The 17,070-nt window shown below is 41.2% G+C and overlaps 1 protein-coding gene across 4 annotated transcripts in view; it reads right to left on the bottom strand.

The window, feature by feature from the left end:
• IKBKB (inhibitor of nuclear factor kappa B kinase subunit beta) overlaps positions 1–16,823 on the bottom strand; it is an 83,093-nt gene extending 66,270 nt beyond the window's left edge. For 2 of the 4 annotated variants that reach the window (XM_043988763.1, XM_043988765.1), the window contains exons 1-4: positions 16,658–16,823; positions 15,881–15,998; positions 5,059–5,153; positions 2,555–2,672 (exon numbers count right to left, since the gene is read on the bottom strand). In XM_043988763.1, the coding sequence (XP_043844698.1) occupies positions 2,555–2,672; positions 5,059–5,153; positions 15,881–15,985 (318 nt within the window). In that variant the 5' untranslated portion in view covers positions 15,986–15,998; positions 16,658–16,823. Of the gene's footprint in view, positions 1–2,554; positions 2,673–5,058; positions 5,154–6,857; positions 6,938–15,880; positions 16,084–16,657 lie in introns of those variants that run through there. The other 2 variants (XM_043988764.1, XM_043988766.1) reach the window with 2 other exon arrangements.
• Between the last annotated feature and the right edge of the window lie 247 nt (positions 16,824–17,070).

Genomic DNA, 17,070 nt, shown 5'->3' with positions numbered 1-17,070 from the left:
GTGCCACAATTTTGAACAACCAACATTATCCCTTTAAACTTTCTGTCTAAAGGGCATGGGTTCTTCTACCAGGGACATCTCCTGCTTCATTTGACAATGTTGGCTATCTTCCAAGGATTTATTCTGCAAGGAAGACCCTGGACAGATGACAATGACTGGCTGTCATATCCTTGTAAATTAACCACTTCCATTCTAGCTTAGTCTCTTGTGAGTCTAGTGAGTGGAATTCAGTGACTAGAGCCTGATCAATCTTGAATGAACGGATAAAACTCACTTTCTGAACCTGCAATTGTGATGATAACAGTTGGAATTTGGGGTGATGCTGGCAGTGGGCCATGAAATTGACTGTGAGCCACACTCTCTTTAATCCCATCTTCTGATTTTTAAACTCTCATCAGAGAAGTAGTATACTAGAACCTTGAGCCAGGAAGATCTGAATTCAAATTCTGCCTTAGAGACTTACTAATTGTGTATCCTAGGGCAAGTCATTTAACCTCTGTTTGCCTTGGTTTCTTTATCTGCCAAATGGGGATAATAATATCATCTACCTCCTAGGACTGCTATGAAGATAAAATGAGATAGTGTTGATAGATTACCTTGTAAATCTTAAAGCACTTATATAAATATAATAATAGTAGTTAGCATTTAAATAGCACCCAATTTGTGGCAGGCAGTATGATAAGGACTGTATAAATATTATCTCATTTAGTCCTCACAACAACTCTGGGAGGTAGGTGTTATAGTTATCCCCATTTGACAGATGAGAAAACTGAGACAAAGGTATTGTGACTTACCTGAAGTCATATAGCTAGTAAGTGCCTGAGTCTGGATTTGAACTCGGGGCTTTCTAATGCCAGGTCCAGCACTCTATCCACTGTGCCCCTTTGCTGCCTATGAGCTATTATTATTGCGACAGGCATGACTCTCTTACTTCCTCAGTATTTTCCCTTATTTCCATATTTCCTCCTTTCAGTCATTCCTGCCCAGCAGTACAAGACTAACTACACTAAAGAGGATTGTCATCATGTCATTCCCTTGCCCAGTTTCTCTCTACTGTCTACCATGTTGGGTCTAAGCTTCCTTCTGGCTCCATTTCAGGGTTTGCTAGAGTAGTCTGATATAGTTCCTATCCAAAATGACTTCTCACCACTCCTCAACATAAACTCTCCATTCCACCAACACCGCCCCCCCACCTCCAAAAACAAAACAACCCACGTCTCAACGAATTTTTTTTCTTTCTTTTTTTTTTTTTAAATGAGGTAATTGGGGTTAAGTGACTTGCCCACGGTCACACAGCTAGTAAGTGTTAAGTGTCTGAGGCTGGATTTGAACTCAGGTACTCCTGACTCCAGGGCTGGTGCTCTATCCACCGTGCCATCTAGCTGCCCCTTTTTTCTTTTTTTTTTCTTTTCTTTTTTTCTTTAGTCTCAACAAGTTTTTTAAAAATCTCTTTATAAAAATCACGTCTATGTTCAGAACTTTTTCAAAGGTTATCAAAATAGGAGAAAAAAACGCCAATCATACACCACTATCAGATTCCCAGGGCCTCTTCCTATCTTATCATGCCAGGGACTGTGCTCATATCCTGCTCTGACACACACTACCATTCCCATGCCCACCTCCCACGAGTGGATTAAGTGAGTTGGGGAAATAAAAAAAACTGGGAAGTTTCTTTCAAAAAAGGAAAACAGTTCCTGTGAGGATCAGCTGACGAAAGAGATAAATAAATAACATTGTGTCCTTGCATGGAGAAGTACAGACAGAAAAAAGGGCTGGGCACTACCCCCTCATCAAGCCCATCCCAGTGCTTTACACAGGATGACTTCAGTGACATTTGGACTAATTGGGAAAATTACAGTGCAGGGAAATGCTGATAATGCTGTTAATAACAATTACCTTTCATAGCATGTTTTACTTTTATCTTATCAGGGCGTCCCATATCTTTATCTGATCTTTACAAGGACTCTATGAATAGTTTGGTGAGATGTTACTGTCCTTTTTCACAGATGAAGAAAGAGACAGAGAGACATCACACAGCAAGTCCATGGTGGGGGCCAGAAGCAGAAAGGGCAGCTCTTCTGCGGACTCTTGCTCCAGTGTTTTTCCCCCTAACTCACACTGCAAACTTCTTATGGGTCTTTTTGAGTCTGTAGAAAAAAACAAATCTTCTAATATGGCCAGGTTGTGTCTCTGAAACTCAAATAGGGAAGAGACACCAAAACGTCGACAATAGAAGGCCTTTCCCCAACGTTTACAAAGCTGGTATTCCATTTGTTGATGACAGTCAAAACCTAGAAGTACTAGTTGTTCCCCCTCTTAACTGAAAAGCAGGACCCATAGGAATCTCTTTCCTATTCTTGCAAGAGCAATCTTACATCACCACCAAACTGGGTGAGACCCAGGGACACTTGAGAAGCTAATGAAATCAGGGTGGAATCTGGTTATTCTGAGTTTCCTCATTTCAAAAACTTTAAAAGTCCTCCTCACAATCCTCTCAAATAAAGACGTCCCCGCCCTCTCCCACTTTATGGCTCCCCCAGTCCTGACATTTTACCTTTCTGAGGTCTCCACCCTGGCAATATTCCATAGCCAGCAGGGGAAGGTCATTGGGTGCCAGCTTCTGCATCCCTTCAGGGACATCCCGGGCAGCCACTACGTTGGGATGGTTGAGTCTGAGGAGAGAACCAGTCTATTATCTCTACACTGTTAATATCTCATCATTTTTGTTATTAGATTGTAAGTTCCTTGAGGGCAGGAATAGAATCTTATTTATTTTAATATGTCTCCCAATGGACTGCCCTTTCAAGTAGGACTGTGAGATCACAGATTTAGATCTCAAATGAATCTTAGCATTGTAACGATTGGAATGACACCAACTGCTGGAGAGTTACTGTAGGAAAGCTCTGCCATGAGGAGAAAGCATCTGAGGGCAAGCCATGTGGCTTTCCTTGGCATCAGGAAGTGACGTTTGCTGTGAGTACTGTCAATCAAGACTACCAGCCAATTAGCTTGGTGATGTGTGTGCATGAGTGGATGGGATGTTCCCAGTTTCAGAGGAGGCTTGTGGGATGAAGGAGATATGGCTTGCTCTTTTTCATAAGGATTCTTGTGGAGAGTGGAGCAGAAATGTGGGCTTCCTGAGATAGACAGCTGAATCTAGGCCTTTCTCTCTCTCTTGACCAAATTCTTATTCTCTTTAATAAATGCTTAAAAGTCTAACTCTTGATAAAGCTTATAATTTATTGGCAACCACTCATTAGATATTTTAGACAGTATAGCTAGAATTTTAGCCCCTTACAACATCCAACCTAGTGCAACTTTCTCGTTTGTTGATGAGGAAACTGAGTCTCACAAGGTTAAGTGTTCAAGGTCAAAGAGTAGTGACTGAAAATGAGTGAACAACAATAAAATGAAATGCTACTTATTAATATGTCACTTCAACTTCCTGAGTCTGAGTTTCTTCATATATAAAATAAGGATGATAATAATATTTATACTACCTAGATCTATTTCACAGGGTTATTTTGAGGAAAGTGCCTTGTATACTTTAAAGTATATAAAGGTAATTTGTTTTTAGCTGTTTTCTCCCTTAATTCAACAATTATTAAATTATCTGATGTACAAATATTACTATGATGGGGAAAATGATACAAAAATAAATGAGATGTGGTCCCCACAGAGGATTAATAGAACTGTGGTTAAATGCCCAATTAAGTCCATTAATATCTAGAAACCTAAAGATGCTCTTTATGGGACAATGAAAGAAGGAAATAGGACATTTCTGTAATCTAATGAAATGATGAAGATATTTAATGCTACTCAGTTGAGATATGGAATTCTTTTTTTTTTCCCCCAGTTTGTATCCAAATCACACAGTGCCTTTTATTCTCTATCTTTGTGGGAAAGTTTTATTAGGGAGTAATCTTTAGCATTATCTTATCTTTATCTGAACGGAAGTTTCAAGTGTTATATACACCACCACTAGCAAGCTTTCAGAGAGGCCTCCTGGCCTGTTTGTCTGACTAGCTCTCTCAGCTGACTCTCCTCTCTCCTTACCCATTTTGAGATGATCGGTGGACCCTATTTCCAGAGTGGTACTATTGACATTGCTGTCAATGAGCGATCATACAGTACTCCAGGAATTCTCTCTTTCTCTGTATATGCGTGTATGCATATGTGAATATATACACATACATGTATACATGACTATGTATATTATATAAACATGTACATATATCTATATACATACACACAGAAAGGCTTGTCATATGGAAGAGGAATCAATCTTATTTTGAATATTTGCTGAAATTGAATCAAATTCTTCTTGACCCCCAGAAAGAAAACTGCAAACCAATGAGGGTGGGAGGGTGGGAGGCAGAGGTGGTTTTCAACTTAATTTAAGAAAAATTTCCCAAGGATTAACGCTATCTAATAGTTAAATGGGCTGCCTCACGAGGCAGTCAGTTCTCCATCTCTGAAGATATATACAAGTAGAAGCCAGATGACGTCTTGTTGATGATGTTGTAGAATGTTCTTGCCTAGGTGGGTTAGACTAGATGATCTTTAAAGGCCCTTCCAACCTGGGGATTGTGTCATTTTATGGAAACACAGGGGAGATGAAGAGTCTTTGAAGATTATAAAAACACATCAAGAATGACTATTTCAAGTTATTTTGGCAAAGGTGACAGAGGGCCAGCTCTGAGCCAGGAAGACGTGGATTTTAGTCTTGCCTCTGGCATATATCAGCCCTTGTATACAGACCATGCAAAAGTCACTTCACCAGTCAAAATAACTTCGCCTCATATAACTTTCTAAACTATAACACTGTAAGATGCAGAGTCGCTCAACTGTACCAGTGAAGGGAGCTTAGGGAATATATATATATACATATCTGTTCCCTTCCTCCCCATTTGCCCCCAGTGAAATCACAGGCCCAGAATTTGGGGTTACTCTTACTCTAGATCCCAATTACTTCTTCCATTTATATGTCCTGGTGTCCTCGTTATCTCTCAGCTTCAGCAGACCCCCTTTTACAGGGAGGGATCCCCAGAGCCTCACCTTCTCATGATCTGTATTTCTAGGCACCACCTCTCTCTATTCCGAAGACTCAGCTCCTGCCGACATTGTTTGATGGCGATCTGCTCTCCGGTCTCCTGCAAGAACAGTTTGTGTAGAAGGGGAAGAGAGTAATGAATGGACAGAGGAGTACTCCCTGACCTGGGATGACCTCCCTCCTTACACTTAGCTACATCCTATCCTGTCTTCAGAGACCAGGTCAAGTCCCAGACCCTCTGGGAAACCATCTCCCACTCCTCCAGCTTTTGTCTTCCTCTACTCCCCCCCCCAATTTCTATTGAGTTATAATAAGTACCATACAGTCAAAGAGCTAATTATTCTTTGTCAGATGTGTATTTGTTTTGTCAATCTAGCTTCACTGGTAACTTCCTGAGGCTAGAAACTATGTTTTATTTTCACCGAATCTTAGAGGTAGGGGCTCCAGGGGATGTGTAATCCAGTCAGTACGTGAACCACCTCACCCCACACTCCCCCCACCCCCACCATACTGGCATAGCATAGTGGCTAAAGTGCTACATCTGATGTCAAAAAGACGGGTTCAAATCCCATCTCCGACATTTATTATCTGTGTTACCATAGACAAGTCACTTACTCTGTCTCAGTTTCCTTAGTTGTAAAATGGGAATAGTAATAATAAGAGCTATAATTTATATAGTATTTTAAGAATTGCAAGTCACTTTACAAATATCTTATTTTATCCTCACAACAACCCTGGCAGGTAGGTGTTGTTATTACCCCCATTTTATAGATAAGTAAACTGAGGTGGGCAGCGATTAAGTAACTTGTGGAGGTTCGTTCAGCTTTTGCATGTGTGAGGCTGGATTTGAACTCATCTTTTTGACTTTAGGTCCAGTTCTCTTATCTTCTGAGCCACACAGCTTCCTTCTACCTTAAGGTATCTAAAGCATTCTATAAATATCAGCTATTACTGTTACATCAGACAAGTGGCCATCCAGCTTTTCCTTGGGGAACTCCAGCAAGGGCGTACCCATGATACTGTGGGATACCTTTAATTGTTATGTTTTTCCTAATATCAAGCCTATATTTGCTCCTCTGAAAGTTCTACCTTTTCCTCCTGGTCTTCTTCTAGGGCCTTCTTCTGGGTCTACCTTCTGGGGCCAAAAAGACTGAGTCTAATCCCTTTGGGTACTTGAAGGCAGCTAATCATGTCCCTTCTACATATATCTTTTCCCCAGGTTAAATAGACCCATTTCTTTCAACTGATATTTATAGGCAGCTATGAATTCAAATCCAGCTTCAGACAGTAGCTTTGTGACCCAGACTACAATACCTCAAAACTCCGAGTCTAAGTTTCCTCATCTGCAAAATGGGTATAATAACAGCACCTACCTCCCAGTGTTGTTGTAAGGGTCAAATGAGAATACATATGTCAAGTGTTTTGTAAACCTTAAGGCACTGGGACAACTTGGTGGCACAGTGGATAAAGCACCGGCCCTGGATTCAGGAGGACCTGAGTTCAAATGCGGCCTCAGACACTTGACACTTACTAGCTGTGTGACCCTGGGCAAGTCACTTAACCCCCATTGCCCCGCAAAAATAAACAAACAAACAAACAAAAACCTTAAGGCACTATATAAATGCTAACTGTTGTATACTAGTAGTAGTGGTGGTGGTGGTGTAGTATTAGTAGTAGTAGTAGTTATTTAATACTAGTAGTAGTAATAAAAATTATTGGGTATAATAGTATATTAATAATATTATAATGAAAATTACATGGATTATTATTATTATTGAGGCCTTTTACCATCCTGGTTGTTCACCTTAGGACACTCTCCAATTTATCAACCTTCTTCCTCAAATATGGTGCAGAGAACTGAACACAACATTCCTTCTACCTGCTAAGATTGTTTATATCATTACATATTATATTTTATATGCATGTAACATATTGTATTTCTTTTATATATTATACTTCTATGATTTCTATGAAAATATATTACATTTATAAAATATGCCATTACATTTTATATTTTAAAATATTTTGTATTATATTAATATTATATTGTTACATTAATGCTATATCTATATATTTGTATATTTATTCAACATATTCATATTAATTATTATATAATATGGTATATATTATATAGCTGTGCTATACACATTATATAAAAGAATGACTAAAAATTATATAAATATATTTATACAACTATCATATATTTAGATTATAAGCCGAAAGCACACAATGGTATTAGCTATGCCTCTCAGGTTGGAGAAGCATGCCTTCTATGCCTTTAGAGAGCCTGTGTAATGTGCAGAAAAGAGTTCTGGATGTGGAGTCAGGAGAGATCTGTTGTTTTTTTCTTGACTCTGACATTTGCTAGCTCTGTGACCTTGGGTAAATCCTTAACCTCCCTGTACTTGTTTCCTCATCTGCAAAATGGGGATTAACATAGTCATAATGCCTATCTCCCAGGGTCCTCATAATAAAAACCCTTTGAAATTCAACATTTTTAAGTGCCTATTAATTACAAGTAGGTCTCACAAAGTATAAAATTCTATATAAATGTGAGTTATTATGTTTATCTAGGTTATTGATAAAAAACGTTGCACAACCCAAGGTCAAGCACAGAGCCTGGTGTCCTCTTAAAGAGCTCCTTCCAAGTTGACTTTGAACCATTAATGACTTCTCTTTGGGTCTAGCCATTCAAAACACTTCAGAGGGGCAGCTAGGTGGCGCAGTGGATAGAGCACTGGCCCTGGATTCAGGAGGACCTGAGTTCAAATCCAGCCTCAGATACTTGATACTTACTAGCTGTGTGACCCTGGGCAAGTCACTTAACCCCAATTGCCTCACCAAAAAACAAAACAAACAAAAAAACCCACTTCAGAACCACCTAGCAATGCTACTGTCCAGTCCATATCGCTCCATCTAGCCCACGAGATGGAAACATTATGGAAAAACAGGAAGGATTTTTGCCAAATGTTAGGCCAACTATGATCCTGGGATCCCTGGGCCTACCAGTCTAATCACCCAATGGCATGATCTGCTGTAGGCAGTTTGTAATCACTGAGTCCTTTTGCAAATGTTCCTTAACCACACTTTTAATAACTGGTTCCAGAATTTTTCCAGGAATCAAAGTCAAGTTTACCAGCTTGTGATCTGCAGACTCCACGCTCTTCCCTATTTGGAAATAAGTATGACCACATAGGCCCTTATATGTCAAATGGGGATATCATCTACCTCCTAGGACTGCTATGAAGATAAAATGAGATAGTGTTGACAGAGTACCTTATAAACCTTAAAGTACTATATAAATATAATAATAATAGCATTTAAATAGCACCTAATTTGTGGCAGGTAGTATGATGAGGATCGTATAAATATTATCTCATTTAGTCCTCACAATAACCCTGGGTCCACAGGTCTCCAAAATGGCCGAGGACAGATTTCAGAGAATCCATGACCTTGGATAGGAAAATATGCATTTTTTATTTTATTAACTTCTAGCTGAAATTTAGTATTTCCTCCAATTATTTAAAAACATTATTCTAAGAAGGGGTGTGTGGACTTTTGCAGGAACAGAAAAAGGTTAAGAACCCCTGCCTCATAAAGTCCTCCAGTACCTTTCCCATTCTCTATGATGTTTCAAAGGTCACTGGTACTAATCCAGTAATGACCTCTGCCAAGTCTTACCATGGCATACATGCATCAGTGATCTTTGAAACTTTGTCTGAAAACCACCTGGTCATATCCTTTGACCCTTTATCAACTGGGGAATGGCACTTATTTTCATTAACTTGACTCAGTTCCCTATATATTTGAGAAACAAGGCTTTTCTCAGAGTAACCTGCTGCAAGTTTTTTTTCTCCCAGTCCTCTTAGGAGTTTTAATTCAGATGGCCTAGATCTGGGATGGGGTGACAAAGCTAGACATCTTATCATCTGGTGCACCTGAAGTTCCTGGTGCTGTTCCTAACCATCATTTGGCTCTGGTGGCCTGACTCACCCAAGGCAGCAAGGTGTTCTATCTCCCTATTTATTTGGGGTTTCAATGTCCCATTTCTCATTTTTGTCCTCTCCTTTCCGGTCCATACTGGTGCTAGCTAGACTTAGTGAAGACACGCTATTAGCTTAGCCCACTGTGGCTCAGAACTCCATTTTTTGCATAAGTAATCCCCCAGCCTCAGTGTCTCCTGTAGCAAGGATTACAGGCAAGCACCACCATGCTTGACCAAGTTAGATGTTCTTAAGGGATAGCTCTATCAGGTAGGGGGCTTCAGGAATTGACCCTTTCCATCTAAAGAACTGATATTGATTATTCATAATTAAGAGCACTCAGTACATTAAACAATTAACTAATCCAGAATAAGCTGAAGGTGAGAGGAAAAAAAAACCACGCAGTGTAGTGACACATTAGAAGACTATTACAATATCCCAGGAGAACAGTCTTGAGGACCTGAACAGTAGGAGTGGCTAAGGAGATGGAAATGAGAAATGTTGTGGAAATAGAATTAAAAGATCCCTGTGACAGATCAGACGCAAAGAGAGAGGGAAAAGATGGAAGATTAAGAAAAGAAATGACAGTGTTATGTAGAAAAAATAACTCTAAGGAATAAGCCTATTTTTAAAGGGAAGAAACTTAATTCTCCCCTCTTTTAAAAGGTTTCGAATTTGAAAGACCTGGGACTACTTTGGGAGAAGTGGGAAGGGAACAAATAGTTATTAAGCACCTACTATGTACCAGACACTGTGCTAAACACTTTACAAATATCTCATTTGATCTTTACAACTCTGTAAGATAGGTACTATTATAACCGTCATTTTAGATTTGGGGAAACTGAGGCAGGCAGAAGTTAAGTAACTTGCCTAAGGTCACATGGTTAAGTAAGTGTCTGAGGCTGGGTTTAAATTCAGGTCTTTCTGACTCCAGGTCCCACATTCTATCTACCATGCTACTTAGCTTATATAGTTACTGTAAATGTAACAAAAGACCCCAAAGAGGTTTTGATTACATGCATTCTATGAATTGATATTTGCTATTTTAGAAATTAAAATGCCTCACTATTATTACAAAAAGTAGTTTTGACTTTGCAGACCCCCCCCCCCCGAAGGGTCTCCGGACAATACTTTGAGAATTGCTGACTTGGAAGAAAGGGGATCTTTTGAACTGTTTAGTAGTGATTTTAAATCCCTAGATGAAAGGGAGTCTTCATCTAACTCCCATAGATGATCTGCCCTCAGTAATGTTCCGAAGGGGCCAAAATTTAATATTATTCCCTGATGAGGCCCATAAGAAGGCAAAGTTTTGGTTGGGGGAGCCCTGGGAACACTGACTGGATGAAGTCTCAGTATAAACTTGGGCCCTGGTGGAGGCTGCACACAAGAGGCCTGTTTCTTCTTGTTCAGGCATTTCAGTCATGTCCGACTCTCTGCGACCCCATTTAGGTGTTTTTTTTTTTAAATCATAAATGTATTTTATTATTTTCTGGTTACATGCAGAGATAGTTTTCAACATTTGTTTTTATAAGATTTTTAATTCCATATTTTTTCTCCTTCCCTCCCCTCACTCCCCCCTCCCCAAGACAGCAAGTAATCTGATATAGGTTATATAGGTACAATCACATTAAATATATTTCTGTATTAGTCGTGCTGTGAAAGAAGAATCAGAACAAAAGGGAAAAACCTCAAAGAAGAAAAACAAAAAATGTAGAAGCAGTATGGTTCAATCTGCATCTAGATTCCACAGTTGTTGTTTTTTTTTTTTCCCCTGGATGTGGAGAGCTTTTTCCATCATGAGTCCTTTGGAACTATCTTGTACCATTGTATTGCTGAGAAGAGTTAAGTCTATCCCAGTTGATCAAAACACAAAGTTATTGATACTGTGTACAATGTTCTCCTGGTTCTGCTCATCTCACTCAGCATCAGTTCATGTAAGTCCTTCTAGGTTTCTGTGAAATCTGCCTGCTCATCAATTCTTACAGCACAATAGTATTCCATTACATTCATATACCACAAAATTGTTCAGCCATTCTCTAATTGATGGGCATCCCCTCAATTTCCAATTCCTTGCAACCACAAAAAGAGCAGCTATAAATATTTTTGTACATGTGGGTCCTTTTCCCTTTTTTATGATCTCTTTGAGGAAAAGACCCAATAGTGGTATTGCTGGGTCAAAGGGTATGCACAGCTTTATAGCCCTTTGGGCATGGTTCCAAATTGCTCTCCAGAATGGTTGGATCAGTTCACAGCTCCGCCAACAATGCATTAGTGTTCCAATTTTTCCACAGCTTCTCCAACATTTATTATTTTCCTTTTTTGTCATATTAGCCAATCTGATAGGTGTCAGGTGCTACCTCAGAGTTGTTTTAATTTGCATTTCTCTAATCAATAGTGATTTAGAGCATTTTTTTCATATGGCAATGGATAGCTTTGATTTCTTCATCAGAAAACTGCCTGTCCATATCCTTTGACCATTTCTCAATTGGGGAATTACTTGCGTCCTTATAAATTTGATTTAGTTCCCGATATATTATAGAAATGAGGCCTTTTTCAGAAATACTGGCTATAAAAATTGTTTCCCAGCTTTCTGCCTCCCTTCTAATTTTGGATGCATTACTTCTGTTTGTACCTAAATTTTTAAATTTAATGTAATCAAAATCATTCATTTTGCATTTTATAATATTCTCTATCTCTTGTTTGGTCATAACCTGCTCTCCTTTCCATAAATCTGAGAGGTAAACTATTTCTTCCTCTTCTAATTTACCTATGGTATCACCTTTTATGTTTAAATCATGTACCATTTGGGATTTTCTTGGCAAAGATACTGGATTGGTTTACCATTTCCTTCTCCTGATCATTTGACAGATGAGGAAACTGAAGCAAACAGGGTTAAGTGACTTGCCCAGGGTCACATAGTAAGTGTCCGAGGTCAGACTTGAACTCAGGTCTTCCTGACTCCAGGCCTGGCACTCTATCCACTGGGCCACCTACCTTACCCTCTCAGCTGTTTTAATTGGGGTGACAAAGCTGAATACCTTATCCATTTATTGGATCTTAAATTCCAGGTGCTACTCCTGGCAATCACTATTATTTTATCCCATAAGATTTTTAGGAATGCATTTTCCCAATTAAAAAAAATGAACACTTATATTGTGTTGCATTTTTGTTTTATTCTCATTCTCCAGTTTTTAAGAGTTGTTTTTGAGATTGCTTTAATGGTGAAAGATCCCCCAGAAAATTGTGAGGACCCTGTTGCCAAGGAGTGGGATATAGTAGGAAGCAGGGCTTGCTTCCGGGGCTACTGGAGTCATTGTGGCCACATCCAGGGCCCTTTGCCCATTGGCTCAGTCCCACTTACATTGTAAGCCTAGTGGTTTGAATTGTATATAATAGGATTGGCCTGTGGGCAGATAAGTGGCCGGAATAATTTTCTGGAGCTTGAACTACCTACACAGTGTTTCCTTCAGTTTCCGACTACGGAAAGAGAATTGTGCTTTATATCCTTTTTTATTCTTGAATAATGCATCTTAAAATTTCAATTATTTAGGTAGTTTTAATTGGATTTTATGGTTCTTGAGTACCTATTACATTTTTTTTAACCCATTGCATTTTTTTTGCAGTACCTATTGCATTTTAAATAAACCTCCCCAAACCCCTTGAGTCTCCTGGACTAAGCTGTTTAGACTTACCCCACAACAATATTTAAAACTTATTTCAAAACCATTGGTGATTCGACTGGAAGCACCTACCCCTAGTGCTTTGCTCCAGAACCATGGAGCACTGGCACCTTTCAATGATTCTCTGCAGACTTTAAATAGTGCTCTAGTGTCTTAGACAGTGTGGTGCAGTGGAAAGAACACAGAATTTGAAGTCAGAGGCCTAGAGTTGAAATCCTGGCCCTGCCGTTCACTAGCTGTGTTACCTTGTCTCTGACACCTCTGGGCCCCTGTTTCATCATCTGTAAAATGAGGTGGCTGGACTGGATCTTTTCCAATTCCTTTCCAGGTCCAGCTAGACCCGTCCTTACGACTGTGCTTTGGAGAAAAGCTTCATCTTTAGGTCAAGGAAAGAGAAGATAAGCTGTTTCCAAAAGGACGTTTCCTCATGACGACTCAGGGATGAATCCTTCCAACGAGGATGTCTTCACTGGAAGCCATATCCTAAACTCTGGCTTTTAGTCAAGAAAACTGTCTCTCGTTATGGCAGCACCCACACAGATGGCTGAGGGTAACAGGACACACCCAAAAAGCAGAGCCAGCCGGGGTGTGTGTGATGGGCAGAGAAATAACTTAATAGTGACACGCAAGTCAGATTCCAAATACACACATACAGACACACACGTACGTACATCTCTACCCCACCGACTTGGCCCATATGCCCATGGTGAGGTCAAAACCAAAATACCTTTTGTGGCTGTGGAGGGATGGTGTTTAGTCCTGTGTGGATACTCAGAGTAGAGATTGCAGGTGAAGACCTGCTTTCAAACTGGATATGATAGAGAGCCGGAACACTTACAGGGAAATTATATCTCTCTGGGTCTCTCTTTCTCTCTCCCTCTTCTTTTCCCTCCCTCCCTCCCTCCCTCCTTTCCTTCCTTCCTTCCTTTTTTTAAAGCTAGAGTAATTGCCCTTGACTAGGCTGAAAAGGCATCTATTATGGAGGATGATGGAAGAGAATGAGCCCTGAACTCTGGGTAACGAGATCTGGGTCCTAGCCCTACCATATAAGGAGGCAGCTAGATGGCTCAGTGGATAAAATGCTGGGCCTGGAATCAAGAAGACCTCAGTTCAAATCTGGCTTAGGATATTTACTAGCTGTGTGACCCTGGACAAATTGTGGTAATGGCAAACCACTCCGGTGTCTTTTTTTTGCATGAGGGTTAAGTGACTTGGCCAGGGTCACACAGCTAGCAAGCGTCAAGTGTCTGAGGCCAGATTTGAACTCAGGTCCTCCTGAATCCAGGGCTGGTGCTTTATCCACTGTGCCACCAAGCGCCCCCCTCCAATTTCTTTTCCAAGAAAATTCCATACTCAGTATTGGTGTGATATGGTCGTGAAGAGTCAGACACAGACACAACTGAATGACTAAACAATAACAACATTACCATGTAGCCACGTGATCTTGGGCAAGAAATTTAAACCTCCTTCATTTGTAAAACGAACATAATAACACAATACCTGAGAGTTAGCGTGACAGTGCATAGAGAGCAGGCCTCCAAGTCGAGTCCTCCCTCTTACACAAATGGGTTATGGGACCCAGGGGGGCAAGTCACTTCATCCCTATTCCAGCAATTCTCTAAGGAGCAAATCTACATCAGTATACTGTTTCCTTATTGGTACTTTCATAAACCAATGAAAGATTTGGTTTAAAAAAAATGCTGGTGGGGGCAGCTAAGTGGCACAGTGGATAAACCACCAGCCCTGGATTCAGGAAGACCTGAGTTCAAATCTGACCTCGGACACTTGATACTAGCTATGTGATCCTGGGCAAGTCACTTAACCCTCATTGCCCTGCCCCCCTCCCAAATGCTTGTACTATCTACTTCACAGGGTTGTGGTAAGGAAAGGGCTTTGTATGCTAGAAGGTACCACAGAAATGTGAGCCATAGGTCCCTGTGACAGTCAGGGAGTCTAGATTCTGTAAGTTGTATTGATTTACCCTTTATTAGAATATCACTAATTTTCCACACCTTGGGTTAAATATTTTGTATTTACTTATCCTTGACTGGATCCTTAAAATAGACTGTGGGCTCTTTGAAGGTAAGGACTGTTTAGTCTTTTTTTTTTTTTTTTTTTGGTGAGGCATTTGGGTTTAAATGACTATCCACTCTATCCACTGCACCACCTAGCTGTCCCCTGTTTAGTCTTTATAACCATAGCCTGCAGTGCACTGTGGTTCTCATCCTAGGTATTTAATAAATGTTCATTGAATTTAATACGATATAATATAAGAATAATTTGGTGACTCTGTCCGAGTGGGGGCCGGAGGGTTGCATTTCAAGTCAGACCATGGTGGGAAGAGGGGAGTTAACCTCAGGTGACGATCATTTCCTTTAGATCTAAGTGAGTTTGACATAAATTCTTTTTTCCAGTGGGCCCGTTCACATACAGGGCTGGCTTGTACTCCTGACCCTCTGCCAGGGATGACAGCTTCTCTCCTGAGCAACCTGACTCCGAAGCTGTTTGCATTTAACCTCCAAACATTCAGGAGTCCTTCTGTCCACTTGGAATTGCGAAGACCTGGTGCATTTTCACATTTGGAGTTGCATAACTGCAGGGCATGACTGTCCAGTCAAGAGTCTCAGAGGCAAGTGCCCATTCATTTCAGCCAGATTTCTGGATTAGGGTGAAGAACTTGCTGAACTTTTTGGTGTGGAAGGTAAGCCACAACCTTAAGGAAATAGGGTGGGGTTTTTGGGTAGGATTTTGCCAGGACATCAGTTCGTATTTTATCATGAAATCTAGTCACTGTATGTTAGGCTATAAGCTCCTTCAGGGCAGGGATTGTTTTCACTTTTCTTGATTTCCCCGGCACAGAGTAAGGGTTTAATAAATGCCAGTTGATTGATTGGTTTGGTGACTTGTCCAAGGTTCCTCTGATAGTCAAGCTAGGGAAGATTAGGAAACCCAAGGAACCCACTCTCACCTAAGTCTGACCTAGGTTCTTTGTGCCTCCTTGCCTTTCCTCTCCTGCTCTACCACCAGGACCCATCATAAATAAGTCAAAACCTGGAACAGAGTGGGATAGAAACACTCAGAACAAATAGAATGAATGAAGTGTGAACTGCACCGACTCCTCTCACCCCGTGACAGTTTCTTCCCAGGCTAGAGAAAGGTCCTACCTCATTGTGCCACCGGATGACGTTCCCAAATCCCCCAGTTCCAAGTCGTTCTTTCATTTCCCAAGGCCCACAAGTCTGCATTTGAAGAGAAGGTGGCCAGCTCATTCTGAAGAAGTTACTGTGGTGGGAATTCAGAGGAGGAGGGTCAGAGGAAGAAAAACAAGACCCCCTTGGAAAGATGGAACAGGAGAGCGGATTCCTGCCTTTGGGTATGAGTGAGAAGGGACAAGTGGGTTTTTGTTTTCTTTCAAAAGGAGTTCTTTCCCACCCACCCCCACCCAGTCACTCAAAGAGATCCCTCAGTCACCAAAGGAATCCACCTAAGGTACCATTCAGTCTCACTCCCCTCCACTTCCCCCACACCCCCTTCCATGGAAAAAAAAATTAAGTCAATTCTTACCTCTTGGGAAATCACATATGCCTTTATAAGGTATGGGGAGCCTATACATGAATCTTTCTTCCCTGCCACCCCAAACCACCCACTTCAAATGGGTCAGGTGGGGAACCCACACCAGTTGAATTTGCTCTCTTTGGGCTTTACAGAAAACTCCCGAATTTTAACTCTCGCCTGCCAGAAATAAAAGTGGGTGGGAAAAGCAAACTTCCCAAACTCAGTAGAAATCTGTTCCCAAGCCTTCAGGCAGGGGCCAACAATATCGATAACCTCCCAGGAAGTCCGGGAGAAAAGTGACCAAGGAGAGGGACTAGAGGGAGGTCACGACTGGTGCCACCTTACGCCACCTGTCCCAGCTCTGGGTCCCCGGGGCTGAAACTCACCTGCCTGGTGGTTGGGAAGAGGGGAAGGCGGCACTTGCCAGGACAGGGAACCGGGATCCCAGGAGGGAGGTGGGGACCACCTGGAGGGACTTAGGTCGGTGGAGGACCCCCTGCCCACATCAGGGTCCGGGGACCTGGATTTGCCAGCCTGCCTGCCAGCTCTAGACTTCCTCAAACACTTCCTGCTCTGATGTCAGCAGGCCACATGTCGGGGGACGGGCAGGCTCTTAAAGGGGCCACAGGGACCGAGTAGGCTTCTCATGTTCAAGAATGGACATCCCGAAGCACCCCCTCCAACCTACCTGGCTCTTTCCAGGCTGGTGCCCAGCTCTCTCGGAAAGATGGGTATTGTTTTAAAAATTAAAAAAACAAAACCAAAAAACACAATCCCAGGGGGTGTGGGGGATTCGGGG

The sequence above is a fragment of the Dromiciops gliroides genome, chromosome 2 (genome assembly GCF_019393635.1).
Source record: "Dromiciops gliroides isolate mDroGli1 chromosome 2, mDroGli1.pri, whole genome shotgun sequence".
In the NCBI taxonomy this organism is placed as follows: domain Eukaryota; kingdom Metazoa; phylum Chordata; class Mammalia; order Microbiotheria; family Microbiotheriidae; genus Dromiciops; species Dromiciops gliroides.
Note: the sequence above shows the minus strand (reverse complement) of the source record. Positions and strands in the feature narration are given on the sequence as shown.